Source organism: Centropristis striata, chromosome 11, assembly GCF_030273125.1.
Source record: "Centropristis striata isolate RG_2023a ecotype Rhode Island chromosome 11, C.striata_1.0, whole genome shotgun sequence".
Lineage (NCBI taxonomy): Eukaryota > Metazoa > Chordata > Actinopteri > Perciformes > Serranidae > Centropristis > Centropristis striata.
In genome coordinates, this window is record NC_081527.1 from 31209201 (window position 1) to 31226375 (window position 17175).

Sequence of the window (17175 nt, forward strand, 5' to 3'; positions counted from 1 at the left end):
ACACTTTTAAAGGACTAATATAATGCCAAATAAGGAGTGACTCAACTCTGTCCTTTATGAATCATCGCTGTCATTGCACCTTGGATATCCTTAACCACAAGATGCAATAAAACCATATTCCATTTATAGAGCAGACCACAAAGCCGTGTCCATGTACCACATCAAAGACACACCAAGCATTTGCTCTTTTTTTTATTACAGATATTTTATTTGTCCCCAGATACACAGAGCAGTGCTGCTCACTTTGAATTATTCATCACATACAAGTCAGAAAATACACAAAAATTAGGTTTCAGCTCTAATAAAGCCACAGCACAGATGACCGAGCAGCAAAGGCAAGAAATAGATTTTTTTGCAGGATAGGTGATGCATGGAATAGGACAGTTAAAAGGATTTAAGAGGTTTAATATCACTGTGAGCAAACATATAGATCTCTGCTTTTATTTCTCATGCCAATAATTGTATTATTTCTACAGAGAAAGTGTGGATGTGTTAGTCTTTTTCTTCTCTCGTCTTCTCCACCTCCTCTTAACGGAACTGAAGTGGACTTACACGCAGACCGATCACATCCTTACCGACCTCTGTCACCTAGAAAAACAAGGTGAAATTGAAGGTTAATGAATAAGATAAACACTCACTTATCTCTGTTTTTGTAGTGACAGTAAAGACAGACATCCACACAATCACCAGAAGGCCCCTGACTAAACTTTATGATAAACAGCTGTTCATACCAGTTTGTTGTATTTTAGACTTGTTTTTCTTTAAACTTTAATTGCCCCCATATGCAAATGAATATGATTTGTGATTAAATTAAATGATTTCCACAAATCAAATCTTATCCACAGATAACACCCAACTTGAATAAATGTCAGTATTCTACATATATATTTGCTGTCAAATCGGCATTTATTACTACTAAAAACAATTTTACCTCCACACCTTTTGAAATTATAATGTTCTTGAAAGTTTGCATTCTCATAAAACTATAATATAAATGCAATATATAATTTCAAGAGCATTTCAGGTTGGCTGAAGTCACATGTTACTGTCCTGGGTCCCAACCTACCTGTGTGACCCTGCAGATCTGTCCTTTGTACGTGGGGCAGTAGCAGGCTCCAGACAGAGGGCACTTCTCAACAGGACGTCCACGGTACAGCGGGACGTAAGAGGCAGCGCACAGGTCAAATGGATTGTGGGGGTCGTAGTTCAACTGGTGGGCGTCTGTCAGGGTCTTTTCACAGGCTGCCAAGATCTTGCGGGTCTTAATAGTGGGCAGAGATTTAAAATTTAAGTTGACAAAACAGTTTAGTGCTTGCAAATTAAAACTTAAAGAGCTAAAGGAAGCTCTTAATGTCACATAACCTACCTGTTGTGCCACATCTGGCTTCGGCCCCAGCTCCAGCAGACGTCGAGCAAAGCCGGCTGCGGTCTTGAAGTTACGCAGTTTGAAGAAGAGGTTCAGAGCTGTACGCAACACCAGCACCATGTGGACTGGCTGGAGATTACAGTGGGTGAAATAAGCAGCCATCTGTAGGGAAAACATGCACACAAACATGAGAAAATTAAGCTTAAGAATGAGACAGAAGTATGAAAAACATTCACCTTGTAGACACATTTTGTCACAGTCATTACCTCACACAGCCTCTTCTGTTGGTCCAATGTGTCTTTAGGTAACTTCTTCCTCTCGGTTTCCATGGTCAGACCCACGATGTACTCTCTGCAAATTGTGATCAGCTGCTGAGCCTGAAACACAGAGATCCTCAATCACACAGGTGACCACTGCACATTTAATACAGTCAAATATGTCTAGTGTGTATCTGGTTTCCTGCAGTCTGGTTACAGCAGTTTTGTTCTCTACTCAGCCTCCAGACCTATTCTGTTGGTTAGATTTTGTTAGGCCTAGTGCCCAAGTTGGCCTTGAACTTAGTAGCTATAAAAATGTACTTTTTGTTTGAAAAAAAAAGCCCTGAAGCTGTTTGGGTAAGCTGGAATTTCTTGTATACCATTTTCTCCCTTTTCTGCTGTATTCTAGGAAGCCAGATTGAACAAATCTCTTTTTGTTTGATTGATCATTTTGCTTTGGGGGTAGCAAACACTTTTGGGTTGATGGATCCTTTTGTTTGCCCACGTTGGCCTTGGTTCCTCCGACTTATATTGCTTCAGTTTAAGATCACGATTTTGTAGGGATAAATTATTTTCCTGCTTCGGAAACCAGGAAAAGAACAACCTCTCTACATTTTATGCTGCAATCCTACCCCCCTTTTTCTGGGCATAACAGTTTGGACTGTAGTATGAATAATAACTAGCCTGCAGCCCTACATGGGTCTGCATGACAAATTGCAATATTTGACATGCATTTGGAGTTTTTACTGATTGCAATTCACAGCAGGTTTGGTGCTCACCTCTGCAATCTCCTGCTTGTTGTCAACCACCAGCAGAGGAACAGACAGCAGGATGGTTCTGAAGCGCTCGACAGCTTCCTCAAACCGTCCTGATGTTGTCAGCTGGTAGCACTGCTGCAGGCGGGCGATGAGGTCGGAGAGGCGCAGGCCCACAGCAGGCAATCCTTGCTTTGCGCCACAATCCTAAAAAAACAAAACAATATTGGTATATTTGCATTCACTAAAAATACAAACACAATTCACTGCATACAATACATGGAATGTATCAGTGACACACCTAGAGAAGATGATTCTTTTTAAGAGCTGACAAAAAACTTTCAGCCATACCTTCCAGTTTCTCTGGGGATGACCACGCAGGCAGGGCAGGGAAGGCAGCCCCAGGTAACAGGTGCGGCCTCTGGACAGTGTCTGCAGAAACAGCGACTTATAGGGCTCGAAGTTCACAACTCCTACCTGATCGTGGAGCAGCTGAGGTACAGAGGGAGAACAGTTACTGTCAGGATAATTCATGAGTTAACATTACAAACTCTTAGAAAAAAAAAGAGCAAATGTAGGGAAACAAATTTAAAAAATGTGTACATACTCTCATAGCAGTTTCGAAAGAGCCAGCCAGGATGTGGTCCACTGGCAGCTGGGAGTTGTTGCACCACATCTGTGTGGGACTCATGCCCTTTGTTGGCGGAACAAAGAAGCCGTCTTCTGATCCTCCACCTGCACCAGCCGGTATGTCCTGAGGGTTGGCAGACAGACAGACAGACAATCAAATAAGACATTCTAATATTCACCATTATTACATTGTTCAACATTTAGCTACAGTGGTTAGAAGATTTGAAAATCAGAGCCCTGTTTAATTTCTTTCAAGTGTGAGAGGTGATATACTAGAACAGGTAACACTGACAGAATAAGGGATTGGGACTTGTGTCTCGTGTTAACCACATTTTAATGGAGGTGGGTTTTGCAGTGATGCAACTCTTACCAGCTCTGGAGGAAGGTCCAGGTCTTCCTCCACCTCCCAGCCTCCTCCCTCCTCTTTGCTGACCCCTTCTTCCCCAAATCCTTCCTGGGCATCCATGAAGCCATCTGAGGAACAGAGAAAGATAAATATTAGTTTACACAAATTTGCAGTATTGTTGATGTCTCCCAGTCCACTCAAAGGCCAAAATTTACCTTCATCCAGCTGAAGCTCGGCATCGTCTCCCCAGCCCTCGCCTCCTGGGGCCTCCATGTCCAGGTCGGCAGCCATCTGACCTGCTTTCCCTACAACAGAAACACACACACTGTTCTCACTCTGGCAAAGTCAGCTGTTGGAGTTTTCCACAACTTATACAAATAATTTTTATTTTATTCTGACTTTCAACACTTGGAAAACACTTCTCAATGTAACAGAGCAGTTACCTGTTAGGTTGTAACTTTGCACCTGAACAAACGATCAATTATCTTTACCATATATTGGTATTTATAGTATATGTAATGTAGTTACATACAGTCTATGTATACGTTTATAAATCAATGGCTCACCCTTTGCTGCAATGGCTCCCTCAAAGAAGCCCTTAGACACAGTGAGCAGAGGCCAGTTGGTGTCCAGAGGGTTGATGGGTGGAGGAGGCTGCAGCAGCTGTGCATTTGGATCAACCTCCGGCACCTACGAGACACAAGATCCAACATTATATTAGCAAAATTATGCATTTGTGCTACACTGGAAAACAAACACAATTGAGGCCACTTCTTCTGTTTCAGGCTGCATGTTCTGGTTGCCTGTGTTGCGTGTATGAAGGTACAGAATATTTTCTAAACACACCGTCTCCTTTTCTGGGTCAAAGGTCTCCTTCAGCGCCTCAGCCTCTTCATCCAGGCCATGAGTGGCTGCAGTCAGGTAAGCCAGAGACTCTGGAAACATGCAAATAAATAGACATTTTGACTTTTTGTCCCATTGTCAACAATATATAACACGCATATTTATGGTATGGTGGGAATTAAGAGGATTAAATCTCATAATTTTTTAGGAATGCGTTATCTTTCAAATTAAATACAAGACCAAAAAAAAAGAGGTTGCAAATAATCTTAGTTGGTTCTCAGTGCACAAGCTGGGTCATGCCTGGCAACACAACCTACAAGCACAGCAGTAATTGCTGAACAATGAGGTGGACGCCAGTGCTGATGTTTGCAGGTTACAGGCAGATTAAAAAACAGTGGAAAGAACAAGCCAGAGAAAACAGGAGTGAATATGTGATGAAGGAACTCACTCTGGCCACAGTTCTTCAGGATGCGGACCCTCTCACTGACGTCTCCCAGGTAGAGAGCAGCCTGGTAGTGACCACTCATGTCCTTTCTGATCTCAGCTACAAACAAACAATCAGATATACATTTAATGAGATACAAAACCTCTAATTAAATCACCACATCTTTGTTTATCGGAGGATTTTTTATTGTGCCAAGAGTCTCCATTTCTTACCGATCTTCATCATCTTGCGCAGCTTGGCCAGGTTGCCAGTGATAAGGTAGAGGAAGGTGAGCTTGTCAAAGTTCTTGGTCCTCTGGTAGCACATTTCCACGACCTGGTGGTGACCCTGCAGCAGTGCAGCTTCACCCAGACGCTCCCAGCAGCTGCGCTCATCCAGGGCTTTGGCTGCCTCCAGAGCCACCTGAAGTATTCAGAAACACAAATTTTAAACGTGTTCTTGAACTGAGGACAAAAATTATGCAAACAGCGGAGGGAGAATTTAAAGCGCAGCTGAAATTGTTGTACAGCAGCGTATGTGTACAAAAGAAATATTACAGAAGATAAATTCAGTGCATGTTGCAAATAAGAAAGAGTGTCCTAATTAAACAGTTTGTCCAGCAGCAGCTCACCTCAATGTTCCCACACTCCAGAGCCAGACTAAAGCGCGTCTTCTCATCTTTGACAAAGTGCAGCGCGACCTCGGGGTAGCCCTTCTTCTGCAGGTAGGCAATGATGGACTGGCCCACCAGCTTGGCGTTACGCACCATGTGGAGCACCTGGAGGGATGTTGAAAAGAGGAATGAAGACAAAACCAGCATTTGGGAATTAAGTGATTGTCTGTACAAAGTTTAAGAGATCAGAAATATTTAGAAAATTGAGATTAGAGATGTAAAATCCTAACACTGAATCAATTGCATTTCTGCAACCAAACAGCTACAGTATACTCTAAAAATTATTTCACCAACCTCATCATATTTGCGGTTGACCAGGGCCAGTTTGAATCGGTACTCTGTGGGGTCGATGGTGAGGACGCGCGGCCTGCACTCCCTGTCCAGACAGTAAACACTGTTTCCTCTCACACGGGTCACATAGATAGGCAGGTCCAGGGTCCTGATGATGCCATGATCGCTAAAGACAAACAATGAAAATACTATGTTAGATGTCTTCAGAAAATACTCCAAAGAAACTGGAAATGTTCTTGTGAATCTGGTTTTAAAATGTTGTCTGACATATATTCACATATCCAGTGCTGCTGGTTGCTCTACACTATAAAAAAGGCTTTCATCTTTGAAATCAGATCAAGGTAAAGACAGTGAGTGGAAAATGTGTGCCCACAGCCTGCTGTGTACAGTTTGACAATTTCAGCAATATCTTTTGCTGCTCTGCATATCTAGTTTGATAATAAAAGTTAAACTAACATCCTAATCCTAATGTTAGGATCTGTAGCTGTGGGCAGTACTAAGTGGATCACATTACCTGCGTGACAACAGACTTGTGTCAACTATTGCGGCAAAATGAAAATTGTTTTTTTTTCCCAGCAGCACATACCCAGAGGTGAGGGCGTATTTGATGTGGTTGGAGGTGGTGTAGATGAAGACTCCACTCTCGTCCCAGGCTCCACTCTTCACTCTGATGTTCTCATGAATATTGCACAGACTCTCCAGCTTACGGTTGCAGATCATGATGGCTGAAGGACAAAAAAAAGAGAGCAAAGGAGATTTAGATTCGTTTTTTTAAGATTCATGAGAGATAAACATTAATTTTGGACTTTTGGTGGTCAAGAACAAGAGCTGTTTGAACCAATAACCTGATCATTTTCAAGTCAAATTAATTTAGAAAGATTAAAGTTTTTCAAAAACTGCTTTATGGAAGTGAAATTCACACACTAAATCCAACACAGCATCATCTTCTTGTGCTTTTGAGAACTGTCTGTCCTTTTTACTTTTGGACTTACACAAGTATGTCTTGTTTTGCTGTACTGTGGTCAAGTTGTCTTAAATTATCCCCATAAAATTAATTGAAGCTTCCCTCTTTATAAGCATGGGTGAAATCAAATTACTGCCTGCTCCTTGCTACGGTAAAACTGTCTGAAAAAGTTTCGTGTTTCAGAGCTTCGGCCCTGACAGCACAAACAAGTCGAGATGACAGACTCGGATATTGTGACACTGTGACAAGTATCCTTGTCTGTACGTACAGATATCCATCTTATCTACTCACCGTGTTTGGCCAGCAGAGCCACGTGGCTGGTGTCAGCACTCCACACCACGTACTTGACCTTGGCGATCTTGACAGTTGCCAGAGAGCGTTTCTGCTGCACGTCGAACAGCGTGACGCCGTCCGCATCACGCAGCAGCAATGAGCCTGTGCCGGCGTAGAAGATTTCCTCACAACTTGGCACCTGAACTTTCTTCACTATTTCATTCTTCAGGTTCTTGATCAGAAGCTACAAAAGGAGAGGGAAGTGTTATTTGAATAGCGGATTTCAGTATTTCAAGTATTTTGTCAAACCTTTTCACAAGAATTCACAAAACTGTCAAGATAGATCAAGGTCAAGATTTACTCTGTTCTTTCAAAAAACATTTTCACTTTCTGGACCTAAAAACTTACAGAGTGCATACGGTCCAGGACAGCAAATCTGTTCCTGGCCACCCAGACTGCAGTCAGACCAGAGGACCTCTTCCCCTCCGGTGCTGTGAAAAAGACAGATTCTGTGTTATTTTGGCCCCTACATACAGTATTTTTAATATTAATCCATTCAATAACTTACAAAGTAACAGCAAAGATACAGTAGAAGGGAACAATATGAATGACAAGTAACCATTAACAAAGCAAAGTGTGAGGAAAAGCAGTACAACTGAAGTGAGTTGTTTGTTTACCATCAGGGTTCTGAGAGTCACTTTCTTTGGGAATGGAGTACAGGTCATAGGTGCTGTTCTCCAGGTTGGTCGCCCTCTGCAGGAGGTAAAAAGCATTACATCATATATTGCAAAACAATAAACTTAAGTGACTGAGAATATATAGTGAGAGGTTGGTGTGTGTTTTAATTGCGAGAAACTTACAGTGCAGAGCAGCACAGCGTTCTCAGCAGGGTTGTAAGACATGCTGAACACCGGGAACTTAGATCCACTAGGAAAGGAAAATACATAAAACACAGCATGTTACACTCGCTAGTATCAAAATACATAAATGAATGTCTGAAATAGGTGTAAAAGAGGGTCAGAGGGGTGGAGGATTACTAAAAAATGACCTACCTGCGAAGCTGCATGACAGCAGTGTCCTTGCTGCTGTTGAAGTCCAGCTGGCGGAGGAAGCGGTCCTTGACGTAGTAGAGCATGTTGCCGTGCACGGCGTATGCAGGACGCTCACGCTCCAGCTTGAACACAATCATGCCGCTGTCATGACCTGCAGGACACACAGACAGTCTTTCAGTGTAACATATACATTATTACACACCCAATGTATAAATGTGCGAGTCCCACTGCTGCAGGAAGAGGGCGCCATTTTTATTGAAATTGCAATAAAGCACAGACGCATTTTGATGTAACAAAACATTAGGAATAATGAACTGGGTGTTTTTAAACAGGACATTTTGACTCCCTTGTGTGGAGATGCAGACCGGTGGCATTAAACCTACCAGCAGCAAACAGGTTGAGGTTTGGGTGAGCCCCCAGCACCCAGAAGCGATCGTGGTCCCGGCGGAAGGTCTGCACTCCGGTCCTCTTGGACATATCCCACACCCGGATGCTTTTGTCCTCAGAGTTGGACAGAATGAGCTCCTGGCGCGGGTGGAAGACGGCACAGGACACGTTGTTGTAATGACCGCGGCATGTATCCAGCTCCCAGGCCTTGGATTCTGTTTGAATAAACATATTTCAATTGAAAATGCATACGAGGTACAAGATGAAACAACTGCTGACAATATTAACTGTTGATGAAGTCTTTCAGTGCATACATGAGTTCATATTACACTTCATCATGCATAGAGATGCTACAATAAATTCTCATTATCAGCCAATAAATCTTTCTATGATCATTCCATCCGATGCTATTGCATTACCCAGCAGGTACGTCATTGTAGATGCTATAAAGTACCAAAGCCCTTAGTAGCATGATAAAGAAGTTGTGAAGAAGTAGATGCATTAAAACAATGTGGGATGCTGGGTAAAAGCATAAGTTCAGTCTAAATCTACTTTGATAATTGTCTTGCTTTTGTTTTAATGCCAGTAAAAAAATGAATAAAAAAATTAAGGAAAATAAAAAAAGGCCATTAGAGATTCAAATTAAATGGACACTGGGCAGCAGAAAATGATTGAACGTTAACTAGAGACTTCTCCACCACATACCGTTCATCCTCCAGATTTTGACCTGTCTGTCGTCGGCTCCAGACACAATGAGAGGCATCGTGGGGTGGAAGGCAGCCCAGTTGACCCCGCGGTCGTGACCCTGGACACAGACTCACAAAGTCAGGTCAAACAAATCCAAACGAAGACCCAACAGCTGAGCCATCACTGAGGCTGAGGGCTGAAGGCTTTCTGAACACTAAAAGCCCTCTGGGAAAAAACTAATGTAGTGTCAAATAACACCAAAATATAATAAATCTCCAGTGGACAGAATTTGGGAAACATGTGAACATTTCTTAACCTCTGAAACCCATCAACAGGGTTTGAACAATATGTTTTATTTGAAAGGCAGATATCATCTTTTATCAAAGCCAGAAACCAAGTAAAGTAAACCTTTTTCCCTAACCAGATGCTGTAATAAAACATTTAATTCTGCACTCCATAGCACAAGTGTGAAGCCATGAGTGGCTTTGCTGAGTCCATCAGCCATGTAACAAAAAGTCAGCAAAACTTTGACTGAACTGCAGGCTGTTTACACAGAGCAGTGAGGAGAGGACAGGAGAGATTTTAAGAAGAGATTGTAAAAAAATACTTTTAGTTTAGCATGTAGGGCACCCATTATTTCCAGTATTGGTATTTCTACGAATGTTGCATATGTAGATTTCTTTTATTCCATTTTCTGACAAAAAATAAATAAATTATACTTGCATTTTTTCTTTTTTTTAATGGCATTATAAGTGAACGTTAGATTTCAAGGTGCAAAAAATGCCCAAAAGTGCTTGGGGTTCAGAGGGTTAAAGGCTTGGTAAATGTTATTATAGAATAAGCAAGTTAATGAAATAATCATTCCTCTTCACCTTCACTGCACCTCCATCAGAGGCAGAGGAATCCAATGATGAGTGTGACTGAGCCTGGTTGTGTCCCAGTTTTCCATTACTTTCACTGAATGACACATCACTATTAATGTTAAAAACCCAACCCTGGCAATGTCATTTAATTTCCTTGGGCTGGACACGTCTTTACCTAAAGGAGTAATAACTCAGGACTTAAAAACACAAAGCAGGACATGATGTCATTTCAAGAACTGCCCAAATTGGGATATTAGGCCTAAAAATGTATTTTGTATTTTCCATGATCAGGACTGACACTATAAAGTCAGTGACGATTCAGAAAATCTCTAAACAATGCTACACTTGTTTCTCCTCGGCTTTTCATTAGAAAGGAAACATTTAAAGCGATTTTTACTCTAATGTAGCATCATTCTAACACTGTTAGGGAGCAATTTTAAAAATGAACACTTTAGGCAAAAGATCATAGCAGAAAGTAAAACTAAGGGGCACAAATAATTTATTTTTTTTAGTTAGAAAAACATCTAGGCCAGGTGAAGAATTTTGTCAAAAGGTTGATTTACTCAAACAACATATCAGACTGAATCATACACACAAAACTCACTGCTCACCTCAAGGACATGCTTGACAACAGCATCAGAAGCGCCAAACAAGTCAACGCCAGAGATGCCGCGCACCTCCGTCTCCACAGCGCCGGGAGACAGGTTCTTCTTCCTCAGACCTGGAACCAACATTCAGGGCATCGCGTGCAAAAAAGGAGCCATATTCAAATTACACAAAGGCAAAACCACAGCACAGGAGAGGGGAAAAAACATGGAGGGGTAAATAAAAATTAAAATAATGAAATGTGAAGCAATATCATAGATGAGAGGCAAAGAAGGGAAATTATAAGGAGGGAGAACTGTTGGACTACTGAACACACACACAGGGTCGAAATACACCAATACAACCTCTGCTCTCTCATTCCTAACTTGAGTCTGGAAACAATCGTGGCTGTAATAGTCGGGTTGATTAGGTTAGTGAATAACACACAGACAGAGGAAAAATCGCAATTACTCATAATTTGACTGGACAGCAGTGAAAGATGCTGATTATCTCCCAAACTCAAATGAGGTCAGGAAAAAAATATTGAGAAAACCCAGCTTGCATTCATGATTTCTGCCTGTTAAAACAATGTGGTGAACAGGTAGTTCAACAGCAAAGAGAGATGATATGGAGGGGAAAGTGATGGCACTAGGAACCCATGTGCAGGTGTGGATGTTTCCAGGGAGAGCATGGGATAAGGTGGTCACAGGGAGCATGTGGACTGGCTGATGGGGTGGGTGGTGTTTGGCGTTGTAAAGACGTGCTCTGATGGGGCGTTGGGTGTCAGTTATATGAGGTTTTGGGTTTTTTTAGAGGCTCATGCATGTTTCTGCACAGTCTCATGCAGAGTTAATAGAACATGACATGTCACAGTTATGGGTTAGGAATAAAGTTGGTATGAATATGGTGACTTGCTAAAAGAAATGTGAACAATGTTATATATTTCATGTTATATTTTGGGTAGTAGAGCCAGACGTGCAAATATCATGCCAGGAGTTTAAATTTTAAAATGAGTACTAAGGATGCTTAAATTCATACAAGATAAGCTTTCAAACCAGTTAGTAGTTATGGCTGTTTTTCTTGATACATTTTATACCAATGCAATGGTAAAAAATGGTAGAATAAAAGTATGGAAAGTATGAGCACAAAGTCAAGCGTGAAACTTTGATACTCTTCTGTGACTTTATATAATGTAGGAGCTCCTAGAAGATGTATGAATGCAATCATGCTTGATGCAAGAAAATGCAAAAGCAAATGAATGCCCAGCACAGGAGACAGATACAGAGAAACACTTTATGCATGGAAAGTGATAAGAAAGTGACAGTTGACAGATATGTGAGTTAATTAATGGTTTGGTTAGTGAGAAGACAAGAAACAGGAAGCAACAATTATCAACAAACAGATTTTTAGAGCATGCAGAGGCACAGAAACACCTCCCATTTCCTATTTCTACTATATTTTCTGTGTAAACTCTTTCTTCAATCAGAACACATGTTTACAGTGCAGTATTTCATTAAAAAAATCCCACACTATAAATTTGTTCTGATAAAACATCTATTTCCCTGTCTGACTTTGTCTGGAAGGAGAGGTGTTTCTGCAAACAGCCCACAGAGATTTGTCCTACAAATAGGAGAGGAAGAAGAAGTGGAACAGGACTTGATATTAATCCTGTTCCTTCTTCTTTCTCGTCCTTTCTCCCACTCTACCCTCCCACTCCTTCGTCAACCCAGCCCGCTGTCCTCTGTTCCACCATCCCCAGGCCCTCACCGGAAATATCCCACACTCGCACGGTCTGGTCCAGACTGGCTGACACCACCAGGTCCTCAGCTGGGTGGAACTGGGCACACATCACGTAGTGATTATGGCCGGTCAGCACACTGAAGATGAGAAGGAAAAAATGGGGATGCATTCAGAAATAGAACACAGACAATCGCAATATTTTCAGGGTAACAACAACGGGTTTTCATGTATACATAAAGATTAAATAAAAAAATTGCTTCTCAGTTTAAAAAAAACAAACACTTGTCTTACCAGACGCAGGTCCTAGACTGCCAGTTCCAGATGCGAATCGTCTGATCATCTGAGGCGCTCAGAATCCAGGGGTACTCCTACAGAAAGGGAAAGTCATTTAGTCATTTCAGATTTACTTTTTTCACATGAACGGCAAGTCTTTGTCAATCCTAGATAGGAAGCAGGTGTATTTTTAAGTGGCAGAAGAACTCACATGATGGAAGAAGGTGGTTCTGATGTAGTCAAGGTGTCCAAGGAGAGTGAAGAGGCAGCGTCTCAGCTTGTAGTTCCACACCTGGTCAGAACAGGAATATTTACTCAGCATGTATACGCGTAACCTATTCCTTTATTGATTCATTATCCTTAACCTCTTATCCAAACAACCTGCACAGGTCCCCAGACTATCACAGGGCAGACACAGAGACAAACAACAATTCATGCTCTAATTCACACCAACGGGCAAATTAGAGTCACCAGTTAAACCTGCATGTTTTTAGACTGTGGCATGAAGCCGGAAGACCCAGAGAGAAGTCTCTTGCTCTTGCTGTGAGGCAAAAGGACTGCGTAACATATTGATGTAACCTAATAAATACATGGAATATTAATACAATAGATATTTAACACAAAAGACGTAACAGCATCCCAAAACACGACAGGACACATCTTTGGCATCTGATGTAAATATTCCTACTCTAAGACTCTTCAGTGGATTATTTTGCGGATATATACGAGTATCCTGGATAATAAGTTTGACAGGTCCCTAAACACTGACGCTCTCTATAAAAAGGGGCAGAGCCGCCTATTTTTCTTAAGGAAGCTCAGATCTCTGGACATCTGTAGTAAGATGTTGCAGATGCTTTATGAGTCTATGGGGGCAAGTGTGTTGTTTTATGTTGCAGTCTGCCAGGGAGGCAGCATCAGACACAGAGATGCAAGGCGGTTGGACAGACTGGTCTAAAGAGCTGGTTCTGTGGTTGGAGCCAGGTTGGACACACTGGAGGAAGGAGGTGGTGGAGAGATGACCTGTCAAGATGTTCCAGGCCATCCTGAAATACCCAGATCATCTGCTACACAAAACCTTTATGGACCAAAAAAACAGCAGTGGACAGCTCCTCTCTCTCCGTTGCAGGACGGAGAGATACAAAAGATCCTTCGCTGTCTCATTCTAACAGAGATTCTACCAGACTAAGTGAATTTCCCCTCGGGGATAAATAAAGTCATTTTGATTTGATTTTGATCAAAGCAAGTAGTAGTAAGAAAATATGCATACAAACATTACCTTACCCTTGTTTTTTAATACCTGACTGAGTCAAACAACTCAGCTTCATGACATTTCTTCGTGGCAACATACAAATGCAAAAGAAGTCTCACCTTGATTTTATAATCATCTCCTCCAGACACAAACAGAGGCTGCTGTTTGTGGAAGTCAATCCCTCTGACGGGGCCTGTGGGCGAAGGCACATCAATTACGTCACATATCTATTTATTAATAAAGTCATACAGTACATTAGCCACATCACTGTCTTACCATCATGCTCGTCGAACTTGTCAATCAGTGTGCACATCCGATAGTCCCACAGCTGGATGACACCGTTGTGCAAACTTGCAAGAACCCATGGCCTCTTGGGGTGAAAACTCAGGCCTTAAAAATGGAAAACAGTTTATTAACTATCTCATAATTCAAGGTAAAGACATGACATGAAACGTTAACTTATTAACTGTTATATATGAGCAAAAAAGCCACGTCAAATGGTCAAGTTTAGATATATAGTGGTTTGTTAGTGATGCTAAATGACTAAAGAAACGTTCAGGTTCTCATAGGTCGTTTAGGTCACATTTAAACACGAGAAGTGACATAAATGATTTAAAGTTGCAGTTTGTGATACAGATCCGAATTAAAACAAGCATTTAATTCATTAACATACATATATTTAAAGGATAAATGACTGAGCTGGATAACGTCAGCTAGCTACCGTTAGCTTCTAAGCTAACTGCAGCTGCCAAACTCTTACCTTTGACACGGGCCGACTTCGTCTCAAATTTTGTTAACATCGTCCCTAGACAGTGACACAAGTCGCAATGTGGTAAAATACAACTCCGCACCAGCAATTAAAACAACTCTAAAGTATTTCAGACAGGTGAACTCGGGCGGCCTGATCGCCTTCGCCCGTTTAGCCGATTCTCCTTTTTCCTGACACGTAGCCCGTTCTGTCTTCCGGTTTCTGAACAATAAAGTTGTGGAGAGAAAATTTGACGCAGAAAGCTCCACGGCGGCGGCGGATAGAAACACAACACATAGAGCTGAACTGACAGGCGCTCCAAAGGCACTTTGTGTACTGTATTAACACATCCAAACAAACTATTTCTACACTCTGAATTCACTGATGGTCTTGCACCAAAACAGAGGGATTAAAATGTTTTTACCCTCTGGGGTCTGAGCCTATTTTGGCCCTTTTTGAATACTTTTGATTTTGCCCTTCACATAAAAAAATGTTTACTATACCCATATTTGGTATCCATTTTTTCTTCACCTATATGATCTGACAATGATTTTCTCACTTTAACCTACTTGATAAACATATTGAGCCTAAAAATCATGAAATCCGAACCAAATATATGCTAAATTAACTGTTTTGGAACTTGAAAATGTAAACATAGGATACAAATATGAACATATAAAAAGGTAAAATTTAAATATAATAAAACTATATACAAAAAAGTCCCATAAAAACATATATATATATATATATATATATATATATATATAGATACACACACACACAACATAAAACAGTATATTTATAGGCGGTTTTTTTCCTTGTTAGCTGCAACTTTTCAAAACAAACTGTGCGAAATTACACAGAGAGCTACAGCAACGCTCAAATATTACTATCAAATTAAAACTATCATATTGTTGGTTTTACATGACCTAGGAATGCAAAAAGGCAAACAAAAATTGTGAAAGTCTGTACTTTGGATGTTGTTGTTTAAATAATGGTAAATTAATATATACATTTTCTAAATAAATAATGGAAAATGTATCCATACATTTCGCTATATTCAAGCAATTTCAGGTAATTAAAAAAACAGATTTTTTTCTTAAAATACTAATACCAATACATATATACATATTAACATAATATATAAATATTAGGGTATTCATTGTTTGGCATGTCACAAGTAAGCCATATAAATAAAGATTATTATTATAATTATTATCACGTCTTAGCACTCAAGTCTCAGGTCCTGAATTTTGAGTTTTGAATCCTAAACAGGAAATAATGCCACTTCACCAAATGCAATGCCATTTTAACAACAGTGAAATAAAATATTCAATTCATGATTGTTTTTTAAATTCATGTAGTTGTTCCATAGACATTTTTCTCTCGTGTAACTTAACTGAATTGCAACAATGTATCACCTATTTTTTGAGCGTGAAATATCCCCACAAGCTACTAACTGTACAATTTTAACCTTACATATATAATTTCTTACTATGATAATCCAGATGGTGGCGCTCTTGAATATCTGAATAATTTCATTATTCTATTATATAAACCTTTTTATTCACAGACAGAATCAAATCACATTTTAGTCCTGTCTTGATAAGTTTCATGCTTAGGTCTTACAGAAACATCAAAAGCTTTAATTTAAAAAAAACTTTTTTTATTTTCCATGTTATCCCATCGATTGATTGTTTTTCTTTCTTATTGATGACTTATCTTATCTTTTATATGACTAGAGCTCTCATGTGACTAGAGTTCTTATTGCTGATCTCACCTGTTTTTAAATACATTTTATTGTACAATCGACCTACATATGACCATAAAACTGGAACTTGAACTTAATGGATAAGAATGTATAATAATGTATAAACTGCTCACAGTTTTTTAATGTAAAATCATGATCTTCAATGTAACCAACCGCTATATTTTCTATTGTATAATAAATACATACAATAGCCATAAAATTGAAATACGCAGGTGTAAGTATATCCATAGGCACAGTACCTGAATAAATGTACTTTGTACTATACTGACACTGTATTGTTCAGAATTCAGAGTTTATATTTACAAATAAAACTTTATCAGTTTGAATATTAATCTCTAAAAAAAAAACACCTTCCAGGCTAGATTAAGGGGCAGAGGAAGTGTTATGATTAGACCAAAAATCAGTCAAAACTTAAAACACAAGAACTGTAAGGAAGAAGAACATGTATGAGCTGTTATTTAAAAGGTAACACCTTCTCGTTTCTGCAGTTGTACTTATTCAGCATGTGGCTAAAACACACCAAATCTAAACCAGTTTAAAAAACTTTTTTTTTTGCATCCCTAACCCTGACTCAACCTGCTGAGGGGCATGTGGGTTTTAAGAGGTAAAATATATTGTTTTTGTACAGTTTTCAAATAATTACATGTCACAAAAGATTAAAACGTCACACATTATTTACAGCACCCCAATCTTTTTTTGGAAGCAACAACAACAACAAAGTAGTTTTCATTATATCATCATTTTATTTCATATATTTACAAAACAAAACAATATAAGTGTCAATTAACATGTTACTTCTTTTTTTTAACGGTGCTCTGGGCGTGTTTGCGTTGGCCCTGAGAGTTGAATAGACTGCAGCCCCCCTCACCCCGTCCATGGACCTCCACAGGAGCCTCCCCTCAGCTGTGTTTGTGGAAATCTCATCTGTTTTCAGTGCATGGCTGACTGAATCCTTTCACAGTACCCCTTTATTATAACAGTTATTGATGAGCTGATGC

At 40.1% G+C, this 17175-nt stretch overlaps 1 protein-coding gene across 1 annotated transcript; it reads right to left on the bottom strand.

The window, feature by feature from the left end:
- Window positions 1–164: 164 nt before the first annotated feature.
- Window positions 165–14616, bottom strand: copa (COPI coat complex subunit alpha). Its single transcript, XM_059344158.1, has 30 exons — window positions 14419–14616; window positions 13935–14048; window positions 13778–13851; window positions 12621–12701; window positions 12428–12504; window positions 12164–12273; window positions 10423–10532; window positions 8967–9066; window positions 8258–8476; window positions 7875–8025; window positions 7683–7749; window positions 7500–7575; window positions 7231–7313; window positions 6841–7066; window positions 6172–6310; window positions 5589–5751; window positions 5253–5399; window positions 4855–5044; window positions 4646–4741; window positions 4201–4289; window positions 3921–4044; window positions 3570–3659; window positions 3379–3482; window positions 2986–3132; window positions 2730–2870; window positions 2403–2585; window positions 1633–1743; window positions 1367–1528; window positions 1067–1261; window positions 165–588 (listed from the first exon to the last, which is right to left on the bottom strand). Exons 1-30 carry the CDS (start codon window positions 14456–14458, stop codon window positions 529–531), a joined length of 3669 nt encoding a protein of 1222 aa, XP_059200141.1. The 5' UTR covers window positions 14459–14616; the 3' UTR covers window positions 165–528.
- Between the last annotated feature and the right edge of the window lie 2559 nt (window positions 14617–17175).

Excerpts from the sequence above, each read along its gene's own strand:
- copa (XM_059344158.1), bottom strand. The coding sequence starts at position 14,458 with ATGTTAACAAAATTTGAGACGAAGTCGGCCCGTGTCAAAG. Across the intron at positions 8,477-8,966 it reads CAAAATCTGGAGGATGAACG|AATCCAAGGCCTGGGAGCTG; the intron begins GTATGTGGTGGA and ends TTATTCAAACAG. Across the intron at positions 2,871-2,985 it reads CTTTCGAAACTGCTATGAGA|CTGCTCCACGATCAGGTAGG; the intron begins GTATGTACACAT and ends TCTGTACCTCAG.